At 43.4% G+C, this 13,739-nt stretch overlaps 1 protein-coding gene and 1 long non-coding RNA gene across 4 annotated transcripts; both read left to right on the forward strand.

Annotated features, from left to right (window-relative positions):
• The first annotated feature begins 329 nt into the window (after positions 1-329).
• LOC123080823 (polyubiquitin) lies at positions 330-7,934 on the forward strand. Of its 3 annotated transcripts, none has more exons than XM_044503777.1 (4): positions 3,166-3,329; positions 4,785-4,893; positions 5,012-5,120; positions 7,062-7,934. In XM_044503777.1, the coding sequence occupies exons 2-4, from the start codon at positions 4,794-4,796 to the stop codon at positions 7,741-7,743; spliced, it is 891 nt and encodes a 296-aa protein (XP_044359712.1). In that variant the 5' UTR covers positions 3,166-3,329; positions 4,785-4,793; the 3' UTR covers positions 7,744-7,934. The 3 variants fall into 3 exon arrangements, with proteins under 3 accessions (XP_044359713.1, XP_044359712.1, XP_044359711.1); XM_044503776.1 differs by having other exon boundaries at positions 3,173-3,329; positions 4,781-4,893; XM_044503778.1 differs by lacking the exons at positions 3,166-3,329; positions 4,785-4,893 and adding an exon at positions 330-1,004 and having other exon boundaries at positions 5,020-5,025; positions 7,073-7,934.
• A 3,432-nt stretch (positions 7,935-11,366) lies between these two features.
• Positions 11,367-12,380, forward strand: LOC123080825 (uncharacterized). The gene is made up of 2 exons (XR_006438548.1): positions 11,367-11,490; positions 11,605-12,380. It is a non-coding gene; the product is annotated as an uncharacterized lncRNA (long non-coding RNA).
• Positions 12,381-13,739: the final 1,359 nt, after the last annotated feature.

Raw genomic sequence — 13,739 nt, forward strand, 5'->3', positions numbered from 1 at the left:
AAGCCATCAGCCAAATTCAAGGAAACTAGAAAGGGGAAAGCGAGTCACACACATTGCCGGGAAACCCACCGCAAGTGCCCGGTCTCTACAATATGTATAGAACTGAGTATATTATTAGTGATTGTTCAAGTCTTAACTTTGCATGTTAGCTTAGTGTGGCACCTTGTTCTGTATAAACAAAGTATTTATGCAGTACATTTCTCTTCCTGCTTGTTGTTCTATTATCAAATATTGGGCTCTTTCTACTACCTAGAATTGTTGAGGTTTTTTGTGTTCTGTTCTACAGCCTAAATATTGTCTAACAATTGGTGATGTTTGGTTTGCTAGCTCTTCCAGAATGCGTATCTTTGTCAAGACCCCCACCGGCAGGACAATATGCCTCGAGGTCCACTCATCAGACACCCTGTACACTGTCAAGGCAAAGATCCAGCAGCAGTACCACCTCGTCTTTGATGGGGTGCAGCTAGAAGACAACCGTACATTGGCCGATTATGGCATCCAACATGACTCTATGATTGACCTCCAGGAAAAGATGCAAATCTACGTGACGGAGACGTGGGGAGGCAGGACCATCACCCTTGAGGTCGACAGCCTAGACACCATTGGTAACGTGAAGTCCAAGATCCAGTACATGGATGGATTTCCCAAGAGCCAGCAGTGCCTCATCTTTGCCAACAAACAGCTGGAGGACGATAACCGCACCTTGGCTGACCACAACATCTGGAAGGAGTCCACCCTCCTCCTTGTCCTCCGCTCGTGTAGGCCAGGAGAAAGTAGAATGATGCGCATCTTCGTGAAGACGCTGACTGGAAAGACCATCACTCTTGAGGTTGAGAGCTTGTATACCATCGACAATGTCAAGGTGAAAATCTACGAGAAAGATGGCACTCCCCCTATACAGCAGCGCATCATCTTTGCTGGCAGGCAGCTGGAGGATGGCCGCACCCTGGCGGACTACAAGATTCACAACGAGGATACCCTTCATTTGGTGCTCCGCCAATGTGGTTGCTGAGCTGCATGGCCTGCCATTCAACAACCAGTTTTATGTTGCAGGAGCCTTCCTTACAATAATGGTGCGTTATCAGTGAACTATCATTCTAGTACTCTATGGTAGTATACATGTATGCTCCGGTATTGTTGCTTCACGGTAGATGTGTGGTGTGTTATCAGTAAAACTGTGTACTCTTATTTATTAGTATGTTAATGTGGTTGAGTAGTTTCTTTTATCCATCTATCAAGAGGAACTACTTCAAGAGAGAATACAGTCTGTTTGGCCAACAAATAGCCTCCTCTCTTTGTTTACTCATTTCTTTCCTGTCTGCATACCCGGTGTGGTTAATTTCTGTATCCATGTTTTCATCTATGTCATCACAGTCAAAAGTTGAAGTGACGAGGATGATAACACTGCTTCATCTACAAAGAAAATTTATTATTGCATATTGTGAGCCGCATCAGTGTCACATGAGTTGGAATCTGAACTGCAAATAAGAGTTGAAATCACTTCGTCCCCGTCCCCGTCCTCGCTGCTATATATGCCTGTACTCAATCATCAATAAAGACAACCCTTCACTTTACATCCCTGTCTATTGCCTCTCGTTTTACTTTCTAACAAGTACATCGGAGTTCACACCACATTTTTATTATGAAGATTATATTGTGCGAATAACCAGCAACTAGAATAACAATATTTCTTACCATGTGACACATATGGTAAGCAATACAAACTACTCAAAAAAAAAAGAATAACAATATTTCTTCCATAGCCATAGATGACGACAACTATACAAACTACTCCCTCCAATTCATAATAAATGTTGCAGTTTTGAACTTCCAAACTGCGACACTTACTATGGGTCGGAGCTAATAGATGATTGCCCCGTGCGTTGGCACAAAAAGAAAATTGTAACCCAGAAATGTGTATTGAACTTGACAACATATGGTTTTTCATTCATATAGTGACAAGTACCCACACGCGCCGCATCTTTCATAATTGCATCAGATATGCGCCTATCTATCGAAAATTCAATTTGGCTCCCGGGGCCAAAAAAAAATTTTGAAATGAAAAAAAAATCATGACAATTTTTTGTGTGTACTTAATCACATCCAAATGTCAGCTGCAAATTTTGGGGCAAAAAGATTAAATATTTTGGCCTGTACAAAAAAAAATCAAACACCAAAAGTTACCCCAAAATGTCATCCCAAATTTGTTTTTTTGCCGACGAAACACCGCAGCTCTGTTTTGCGTGAAATTTGTCATGCATGTTTGCGACACTAATACAATCATCTACAAAAAAAATCAGAATTTTTCAAAAATATTTAATATTATTTTTCGCATTATTGTTCATCCAGGAGCAAATGCTCCCGGGAGCCAAAACGCCATCCCCCTATCTATTAATTATTCTCTGTGTTGACCAATATAAGATGTTTTAGACTGAACATACAAGTCTCTAAAAATATTTTATACTAATGAGCAGAGTTACAAAGGGAGTATATGATAAGCAATAGAAAGGCATCAAAATACCCACTTGAAAGTCCTATGAACAATACATCTTGGTGCAAAACCACTTGTCGCCGTTGCCGCCCTCGCATGCACAATTCCCTTTTTTCGGTCGGCGGCGACGGGAGGCACAGGAAACCAGAGCACCGGTGGCGGCCAGGTGGAGGAGGCGGCCTATCCAACAACGTACTCGTGTAGCTTTCGTGGTGGGGCTCGATCACATCCACAAATACGTGCTTGAAAGTTTCATATTCTCTTTTCCTAACCAACACGTGTGTCTTCTTCTTACGAAAATTTACATGCACTTTCATGTTTGTTGTCAAAATTTCATATGAGCATGATAAATTGATAAGTGGTAGTATTTTCTCGTTCCTTGGTCAAAAGGAAAGAAAAGTCATGTCTTCATGTGGGGGGCTAGGGCAGGGTTGGGTTGCGCGGCCTGTCAGCTGGCTCAAAAATGCTACACTTACGGGGCTGGGATCACGGAAGGAACTTACGGGAAGACGTGTGCCAATACAATCAATCAGCCCCCCTGCATTTAACCTTGGGGACCGGCCCATGGTTAATTCCTGCGTCTCCACCTCAGCCCCGTGAAGGTTTTCCGTAGAAAATTCCCGTAAGTGTAGCATCTCTCCAGCTGGCTCGACCCGCCCGCGCCAGGTTTGTGGTCCGTGGGCCCGCGTCGTCAGTTGGCCTCCCTCCCCCCACCTCTCCTCTCTAAAAGGAAAACCCTCTCTGTCTCTCGCTTGGACCGCTCTCCTTCCTCCGCCGCAGCGCCGCCCGCACGCAGTTCCTACCGGACTCGATCGGAGATCTTCCTCCTCTCCTCTCGGTAAGCCCTAGTCCGCTCCCTCTCCCTTTCATCTTATTGGTCCGCGCCCTGAAATTTTGGGTCCTCCTCCTTCCCCGAGCAACCCGACGCGACGCCAAAACCCTACCCGCCTGACCTAGCTCCGAGTCCGATCACTAGAGAGAGACGGTGTTGTTGAGAGCCCTGCTGCTCTTCTCTTGTGTAGGCTAGCGAGATGCATCCGCCCCTCCTCCCCTGCTCCAGTGTTTGCTGCGATGGCTCGACCCCCCCTGCCCGTGTTTCCTCACATTGCTTTGGTTGCGGTGCCTGTATTCCTGCTAATAATAAAATAGTCTTCTGTTGCTATATATTGCGGGGGGAAAATTATATGAGACCAGGTCTCATAGAATTCGGGTGAGATTGATGATGTGTGGGCAACCTTTTCATGATTTTCCTCCATCCAGTCTGCCGCCGCTCAATTGTTAGCATATATGGATTGGGTGAATTCTAGTTTTTTTTCCCTTGTTCGCACACAAGGCTCCCTAGACTGCACTTGCTGTATAACAAGTAGTGATCTGAGCACTATTACATTTCTTTACGGAGGGACTAACTGTTTTCCACCCCATCGGATCTACCGCCGTGCAATTGTTTGCATATGGATTGGGTGAATTCTAGCCCTCTCTAGAGCCTTATGTCAGTGTCAGGTAGGATCCTCATGGAATTTGTTGCTAACCTCATATCATCTTATATGTTACTCCCTCCGATCAGAGGGAGTAGATCTTAGGATTATTGTCCATCACTTCTTCTCGTGGAAGAAACTCTTCGTCTAGGGATCGGTGACACATAGCAGTTCTTGTTATATGTATGTCCTCACACCACAGAACCTAATAAGTTAGACACTTCATATTTCTGAAATTTTGTTTTGTTTATATGCACAGGATAAACAGCAAAGATTGTCGGTCTTAGCAAAGGTTGTCACATGTATTCGTTAGCCTTTGTGACTAGATATTTCTGTCGTTGCTTGTACGACCTGTTGCAACATGCAAGTGTTGACGTTTTTTTATATAAATATAAAAGCCGGACGGAAGCATATGCATGCTGTTAACTTTATAGTTACTAAGCCTGAATATTCTGTTTTCCGATTAAGATTGATGCTTTGTAGTGTAGCAACTCTGGAAGGTGCTCTAGGCTAGTTTCTGTAACGGTTTGTCTTGTTGGCTGACTTGGCTTTGCCTGCTAGCTGTTGGTTCTAATCTAGAAAGTGTTAGTAAGTGAATTGAGAACTTTATGTTTACATTTTTGTGGTGAATCTATGCGATTTCTCTTTCCAATTGTACCCCACCCCCACTCCAACTTGCTGCACCTGCATCACGCTTTGACTAACATGAAAATCAATTCTTCCATTAGCAATTAATTGACATATCTAATTACTGACTGTCACAGAGATGCCTGCACAGAATCCTTTACTAACATGAAAATCAATTCCTTGACAGACAGCCTACCAGAATGCCCCCGAAGAAGCGCCTGCACCTGTTGCCCGCTGCTCCCAAGCTGGAAGACCATGTCGAGGAAGCTGCTCCTGCTGTCTCTACCTCTGGCACGGAAGGTAGCATGCATGTTGAGTTTTACTGACCCCTGCTCGCAATGTGCATGATGCGTAGGCATAACATTCTTTGTTCTGTGCGGGGTCGTTGAGTGGCTTGCGTGTTTGATGGGGTTGGCAGATTCGGAGGAGGAAGTGGAGGAACTTTTCGGCAGCGGCAGCAGCGGCGGGGACAACAAAGACGACAGTGGCAGCCATTCGTCGCAGATTGACGGTGCCGACATGGATGAGTAAGTGATCCGAGTTCTTTTTTAGACAGTTTCTATTTTGTATGTGTGTCTCCTGCAGTTAATGGTAGCTGCTCGGTGCAAATCAACCCCTCGGTTGCTGTTAGGAACTTAGGATCAGTGCAGTATCCTGTTAGGAAAGCATTTTGTTCACTGGATAAATTCTATTATCAGATACTGGAACACATACTTTGTTATCTTAGATCCCTCAGCTGGCTAATCGAAATAAATCGACTCTTCTTCGGCCTGTCAAATATGAGCTTCCAGTGTTCAAGTACTCCTCAGGTGCTAATAGTCCCATTATGAACACCGGCACGTTATATTTTAGCTACATATTCTTGGAAAAAGGAACTAAAATATCACAGAACACTTGTAACTGTTCTATAAAGATCTAATCAGTAATTGATATGCCAATCGGTAACGGAAGATTTGATTTCATGTTAGTCAGTGCTTATAATTTTTTTATTAATCTTGAACCTTGCAATCAATACAAGTTGTAATCAAACCTTTTAATCATGTATTGTGATTGCTTGTTCTATCCACACGCACAAGCTTATGTCTATTAGTTGGTAATTTTTTTGGCCAGAAGATTACTTCATTATACTGAACTGTAGTTTCATCTTTTCTGTTCACAATGAAAAACATTTGTCACAGCAACAAGCAATAGTTGGTCGATTGGATTAAAACGAGAGATGGTTTCTACATGTGTGCTTTCTGCTTCTTATCCTGTTTTTATTTATTTGATCTGTTGATTTCTTGGAAAAGACCAACCCCTTCCATCAAATAGTGCATATTATTAACGTGTTAATATTGAAAAGCTTCCAAATCTGCACACAGAGCTAGTCGGTGCCATCGCCATGAATGTTCTTCTCCAGCTATATTGGCCATGCATATTCTTTGAAGTGTGGGATTAGTGAGTTGTCTTTGTTTGTAGTTGTACCTTTTGTTTTTATATATGGAGGATAATAAACAAAATAGCTTTTCTCCTTTGATTTGGTTAGTCGCATGTAAATTCGCTTCATGCACATCTGATGACATGCATCATCATATTTTTTGAATACAATTGTGATGAGAGGGAGTATAGGTGTAGGGGTGTGCGATGATTGACAAGGAGGAAATGGGAGAAACTTGATGTTTGTCCTGACACGATAGGTAGCAAAGCTTGCTGAAGGTGAGGCCTCATACTTGAAGATGAATACTGTTTGCCACTGCCGCAAGAATAGAATGGTGCACCTTCGTTACCACATAGTACGACATGTGTTGAATTGCCGCATGTCCTATATGATTGTCCATTGTAAGATGCCACCATCCATCACTGGTGGTGATTGGCAACATGGTAGAGATCTGCTTGGCACGCACATGACATCGGAGTGGGACAAAATGGTGGAGTGGACCATTAGCATAACGGAATTGCGAGACTGATGGGGGACCGGAAGGTGATGAACTGATGATGCAGCTGTAGTGGAGTGAGTTTTGGGCAGAGAGAGGTGAGGAGTGAGATTGTGTTCTCCCTTGAGGAAGGTGAAGATGGAAATGCCTATGGGGAGCAAGACAACACCGTAGTGGCTGTATAGGGGGAGAGTAGAGAAAGATGCCGATGTTTGTTGCTACACGGTTAAGAACACGCGTTTCACTTGACAAGTGTGTTAAACGAATAGAAGTATCACTTGATGAATACTTATAACTAGTCTTTTCAATATACAGAACTGAGTGATACCATGTATATTTTTATGGTTGCTCAAGTCTTGATCTTTGCATGTTAGGCTTAGTGCGATACCATGTTTTGTATAAACAAGGTATTTACAGAGTAGATTTCTCTTCTTGCTTGGAGTGTTTTTTTATTTAGGCACTTGCTTGTACTACCTGATGGAATTGTTGACGTTTTTGTGTATTGTTCTACAGCCTAAATATTGTCTAACAATTGGTGATTTTTTGGTTTGCTAGCCCATCCAAAGTGCACATCTTTGTCAAGAATCCCGCCGGCAGGAAAATCTGCCTCAGGGGGGTCCACTTGTCAGACACCCTTTACACCATCAAGGCAAAGATTCAGGAGCGGTACCGCCTTGTCTTTGATGGGGTGCAGCTGGAAGACAACCGTACACTGGCGGATTACGGCATCCAGCATGATTTTACGCTTGACCTCCAAGAAAAGATGCAAATCTTCGTGACAGAGACGCTAGAAGGCAGGACCATCACTCTCGAGGTAGACAGCCTAGACACCATTGACAACGTGAAGGCTAAGATCGAAGACATTGAGGGCTTTCCGAAGGTCCAGCAGTGCCTCATCTTTGCCAACAAACAGCTGGAGGACGGCAAGCTCACCTTGGCTGACCACAACATTTGTAAAGGGTCCACTCTTCTCCTCATCCTCCTCCCCTGTATTCCAACTGTTCTGATGCTAATCTTTGTAAAGACACCGGAAGGGAAGGTCCTCACCCTTGAGGTTGGGAGCTCGGACACTGTCGACAGTGTCAAGGTGAAGATCTATGAGAAGGATGGCACTAGCCCTAGACAGCAGCGCCTCATCTTTGCTGGCAAGCAGCTGGAGGACCACCGCACCCTGGCGGACTACAACATTCAGAGCGATTCTACCCTTCATTTGGTGTTCCGCCTTTGTGGTTGCTGAGATGCATGGCCTGCCATCGAACAACAAGTTCATGTCTGTTGCAGTCGAACTTCCAGTAGTGGTGTATTATCATCATTCTAGTACCTTAGTTTGGTTCTGGTAGTGATATGTTATCTGTAAAACTATCATTCTAGTTCGCTGATGTGTCGAGTGGTTCTTGTCTATCAAGAAAAGAAGTAAGTTGACTTATCTATCTTGGTCTATGTTGGCATAAGTAAGTTGATTTGAGAAATACAGTCTGCACGCAGCTTTGACGACTCATTTCTTTCCTTTCCGCATAGTACTACATACTCGTGCGTCAAATTTCTGTGTTTTCCATATATATGCCATGGAGTCAAAAGTTGAAGCAATTGGAATCCTAACAAGTACATTTATTGCATGTTTACTATACAAGATTTACTATTGCATATCGTGAATGTGATATATCATATCTAATTGGAATTGGGATAGGAAACTAAGTCTTCTTTGGAATTGATATATCATACTCCCTCCGTTCCATAATATAGTGCCTATAAATTTTTAGAAAAATCAAACCTTACAAATTTTGACCAAATTTATGGAGAAAAACATTTACATTTAAAATGCCTAAGATATATTATTAGATTCATCGTAAGACGTATTTTCATATTTTATATATTTGACATTGTATATATAAATAGTTCTCTCTATAAATTTGGTCAAAATTTGTAAAGTTTGACTTTATAAAAAATATATAGGCACTACATTATGGAACAGAGGGAGTATCTAATTGATTCGATTGACACCAAAACAGACAAATTTCTTCGGGAACTAACAAATTATGAAAAAGCGAAATTTTGGATATATCTGTGCACCTCTGACATGCAATGCTCAGGTAACGCGATATTAACACAGCTCGCTCCTTGCTCTACTACTGGTCTTCTTATTTTTTTGCGAGGGGACTTTATATTTCTTAAGGAGGAGAATCTGCCGTACACAGGCGTACAATTTCATTTGTCCTCAACCCAAACAACATGGCGGTGCGAGGTGTGCATCTACCGTAGGCAGCAAGGCCATGAGGAACCTTGTTCTTTGAGCCAACACTATCTGCCTCGTACTCTTGGCAATCATTCCTTTGATGTCCTGTACCAGTGCCGTATACTCCGAGCTATTCTGCACGAGACTCTTGATCATTATTACCGCCTCTGCACAGTCCAGCTCAACGACCAAGGGGAGCTGGGTAACTGTTCTTTATGCAGTCCTTGCGCGGGCACATGTTGCTAATAGTTTCAGGCCTTATGCTTCACCTTTGCAGCCTGCAAGCAGCAAACGAACCATTATAGAAAATCGAAATTGCCTATATCATACAATCCAGAGCACATGTGTTTGAATCTCCATTGGTGATGCTATCTTTTTCCTTTAACAAAAAGTGTTCCTACATTCACGAGAATTGCCAAGATTATTGCTTGAAAAAAGATGCACAGTGTGAAAATAAAAGTTTTTAGGAAAAAAATCATCATCTGTGAAATGTTCATTTATTTCAACGAAAAATCCTGCCCAGATTGTGAGAAAAAGTAATCTATATCTATATCTATCTCTACTCCTAATGGAGCAGTTGGTAGTCTCGCTTCCAGCTTTTTTTTCGTCCCACCTCCCATGGTTTTTTTTGGTACCTCCTCCCACCTCACACTGAGCCGCCACAAACCGAAAAAACCTCGTACCGAGGCCCCCACCCGCCCCACGCACTCCAGGGCCTAACCTCCGATCGCACCCAAGACAGGTGCGAAAAAAACCAACAAAAAAAACCTACGGAAATTAACGAGCGAAAAAAAAACCTAAACCAATCGCCCGCACCTACGAGCGAGGTCTCCTGCCCTCGAGCGAGAACCACCCAGAGCCGCCCTCTTCCCCGCTGGCGCCGCCCTCTTCCCTCCCACCCCGAGCCGCCGTCTTCCCCGCCCGCGCCGCTCTCTTCCCCGCCGGCGCTGCTCTCCACTCACCTTCTGTTCTTCAAGCGGGAACGCCCCAGATCGAGTCGAGCAAGTCAGCGGGGCAGCGGCCAGATCCACCACGGCCACATCTCGTCGAGATGGGCTGCGCTGGGAGAGGTAGATCGAGGCGGCGGGCACCGTGTGCGTCTTGTCTCTTGGGACGCCGCTCCGACCCGATCCGGCGAGGAGGCAGCCTCCGTGTGCGGCAATGAGGGCGGCGGCCGGCTGCGCGAAAGGTCAATCTGATTGTGCCTCGTCACACCCCTTCCCTGGTAAAGACCCAAGCTCCTCGCATCTCCGCTCCACTGGATGCACTTTCTTGGCTTAGGCTTTCAGTTTTTTCAGGGCTGCACTTTCTTTGCCTCGTTAAACAATTGATATACATAGTGGAGCAAGAATTAACACCATGGAAGGGGAGAAATACAGTACAGGCACTACGTATTTTAAATTTTGCATGTGGGCTCAGGCGTGGCAGCGTCAGCGGCCTCCGACGCTCCTCGGCGCAGCCGCCGCCGACCTACCATGCCCACGATCCTCGCGAGCAGTGTCACTCCTTCCCCTCACCGTGGTACCTTCCTCTTGCGTGTTACTTTTTTTCTTCTGAACATGCAGTTGTTTTAGTCCATCATTGTTCTCATAAAAGTACATTCTTAAGGATGAGCACAGTTCTGTGATGTTGTGAGGCGAAGTATTTAACTGCTAAGTGCCTGATGCCTTGATGTCTTACTTTAAATTCGTTTTACATGCAGGAGCAGGACTTCACACTAGGATGGGAGCAACCTGCATCTTTCGAATATACTGAACTAATAAATAACTACGTACTTTTGAACTGAATATCCTCCAGCAATTGGCGTCAGCATTGACTATGCCACTGCCAAATGCATGTTTGTTTAATCATAATGATTTCTTCATCCCTTTAGTTAGAAGAATCAAAAGCAGTCAATAAGCTTCCAAAATCTTTAGTCTGCATTTTTCTTTGTAGTTCCTTTTTTTTGTTCAGATTGTGCAACGTCAATGGTCTCTACCCTGAAGAGTCAAGATTACATTGTTACTGACTTGCAAGGCTCTATTATGTTTCGAGGCGAAGAAGTATTTACCTCTTGAGTTGTTGATCATTTTCTTTGGCTTGACTCTATATGCAACCCTTTCGTACCATTTACCTGCATTAACTTGAGCAATAATATCTGTACCATTTACTTTACTGTTAATTACAGAAGAAGATAAACCAATGAGTTAACTAAGCAAGATTTGCAGGTGCAATGGATTGATTGATTGATGAATCAATCACAGCTGCTAGAAGAAGAAAGAATCAGGCATGCATCATGGATGATGGATCTTGGAGTGCGGGGTGAGAACAAAGGTGATTTATTGGAGTGATATAAGCAAACTTAGGCACGTTTCCTTTCCTCACATTTTGAAGATCCAAGCAGAATGGATCTATTATTAGTAGCATCGTCACCTTCAAATCCAATGTTTTTTTAGGCCACTCCTGTGTTTGTCTCTTCCAAACTAATCTGTTTTTAACGGTAGATCATTACTATTTTACCTACTTGATGCTTAATGCTTGTATTTCTTAATTTTTCCTAGGAGAATGGGAATTACATCTAGAGCTACAGTTTGTGATTTAAGGATCTGCTAGGCATGTCATGGCAAGTAAATTTACTTGGCAATTGCCATGCTCCAGCATAAATCATGTTCTGTTGCAGCACCTTTGATTCATGGATGTACGATAGGCCTGAAGCTTGAGCAGTTCATATTCGACATATCCATTTAATCCCTGTGCATGACACTTTTTGAGGTTCGACTTTCAAAAATCTGCCCTAATATAGCATCTTCTGCTCCCTCTTCTTTTCCTGTTTTTTGTGAGCTTTAAAACCTCGAGATACTCATCGGTGCATATCTGAAAATTCAGGTGCTACACGAAGAGGAATTTGCGCCAGTGAAGAACGCGAATGGCACAACCTATGACACCTGATGCTACTCCAACTGCATAGCGGATGGGTAATTTCTCACCATTTCCTGTACCCAGAAACTTGTAGAATTAAATTACAAGTCAGGCCTTTCAACATAGAACTTTTATGATCATGTTTCTCATGATCCCTTTCCATCATAAGCTTCGAGGTTTCCTCCTGGAGAAAGCCTTGAGACGATTTTTCACGGACGAGGATTCCACATGCCCGGTGAGATTTCGCTATAGGCGTATCATGTCATGGCAGCAGCAACATCAAATGGGAGATGGAACGTTGCATAGGGATTGCAAGGCCGAAACCTTGGGATAGATTGGGTTTCGACTTACATGTTACAGGATATGCGTAGACGTAAGTTTGACTTTCAGATAATACATGCCAAACACTTTTAAAGTTGTGTCGTGCATGACAGTGGAAACATCTGTGTATTGCACAGGATCCTACAGAGCAGATGCGCACATGTATGTGTGGAGACTCTGAAAAGATGAACACATGTATGTGTCCGGTTATTCTGAAGCTATTTAATATATTAGTTGTGTCAAGAGGTCAAGTCCAGGTTCCTCATGTCAAGTCTATAAGTTTCACTCGAAAGAATAAAATGCTCTCAAGGGTCGTACTGAAAAAAGAACTACATTAGCAAGTTGATTCAATAATCCATCCTCTGTTTTGCACCTCGTTTGTTAGTTATTTAGTTATGGCCAGGGTGGGAGTATTGATCACTGTTTGTTCTTGACAAAGTTTTGGGTGAAGGAAAAAATTGGCAGTAATCAGTGCGATCCTACCGGCGGTGGTTTGCGAGTATACTGAAGGAAATATGCCCTAGAGGCAATAATAAAGTGATTATTTATATTTCCTTATATCATGATAAATGTTTATTATTCATGCTAGAATTGTATTAACCGGAAACTTAATACATGTGTGGATACATAGACAAAACAATGTGTCACTAGTATGCCTCTACTTAACTAGCTCGTTGAATCAAAGATGGTTAAGTTTCCTAGCCATAGACATGAGTTGTCATTTGATTAACAGGATCACATCATTAGAGAATGATGAGATTGACTTGACCCATTCCGTTAGCTTAGCATTTGATCGTTTAGTATATTGCTATTGCTTTCTTCATGACTTATACATGTTCCTATGACTATGAGACTATGCAACTCCCGAATACCGGAAGAACACTTTGTGTGCTACCAAACGTCACAACATAACTGGGTGATTATAAAGGTGCTCTACAGGTGTCTCCGATGGTGTTTGTTGGGTTGGCATAAATCGAGATTAGGATTTGTCACTCCGTGTATCGGAGAGGTATCTCTCGGCCCTCTCGGTAATGCACATCATTATAAGTCTTGCAAGCATTGTAACTAATAAGTTAGTTGCGGGATGATGCATTACAGAACGAGTAAAGTGACTTGCCGGTAACGAGATTGAACTAGGTATTGAGATACCCATGATCGAATCTCGGGCAAGTAACATACCGATGACAAAGGGAACAAAGTATGTTGTTATGCAGTTCGACCGATAAAGATCTTCATAGAATATGTAGGAGCCAATATGGGCATCCAGGTTCCGCTATTGGTTATTGACCAGAGAGGTGTCTCGGTCATGTCTACATAGTTCTCGAACCCATAGGGTCCGCACGCTTAAACGTTCGTTGACGATATAGTATTATACGAGTTATGTATGTTGGTAATCGAATGTTGTTCGGAGTCCTTGATGAGATCATGGACATGACGATGAGCTCCGGAATGGTCCGGAGGTAAAGATTGATATATGGGATAGTACTGTTTGATCTCCAGAAGGGTTCCGGAATTCACCGGAAGGAGTTCCGGATGTCTCCCGAAATGTTTGGGTACGAGAAAACTTTATTTGGGCCAAAGGGGAAAGCCCACAAGGTTTTTGGAAAGCGCAAAAGGAAGTTTTGCGGAGTCCAAGGGCCAGACGCCAGGGTCCCTGGCGTCTGGGTCCAGATGTCTGGCCCTGGAGTCCAAGAAGGACTCTTGCCTTTCGGGTGAAACCGACTTTTTGGAGGCTTTTACTCCAAGTTTCGACCCCAAGGCTCAACATATAAATAGAGGGG

Source organism: Triticum aestivum, chromosome 3D (assembly GCF_018294505.1).
Source record: "Triticum aestivum cultivar Chinese Spring chromosome 3D, IWGSC CS RefSeq v2.1, whole genome shotgun sequence".
Lineage (NCBI taxonomy): Eukaryota > Viridiplantae > Streptophyta > Magnoliopsida > Poales > Poaceae > Triticum > Triticum aestivum.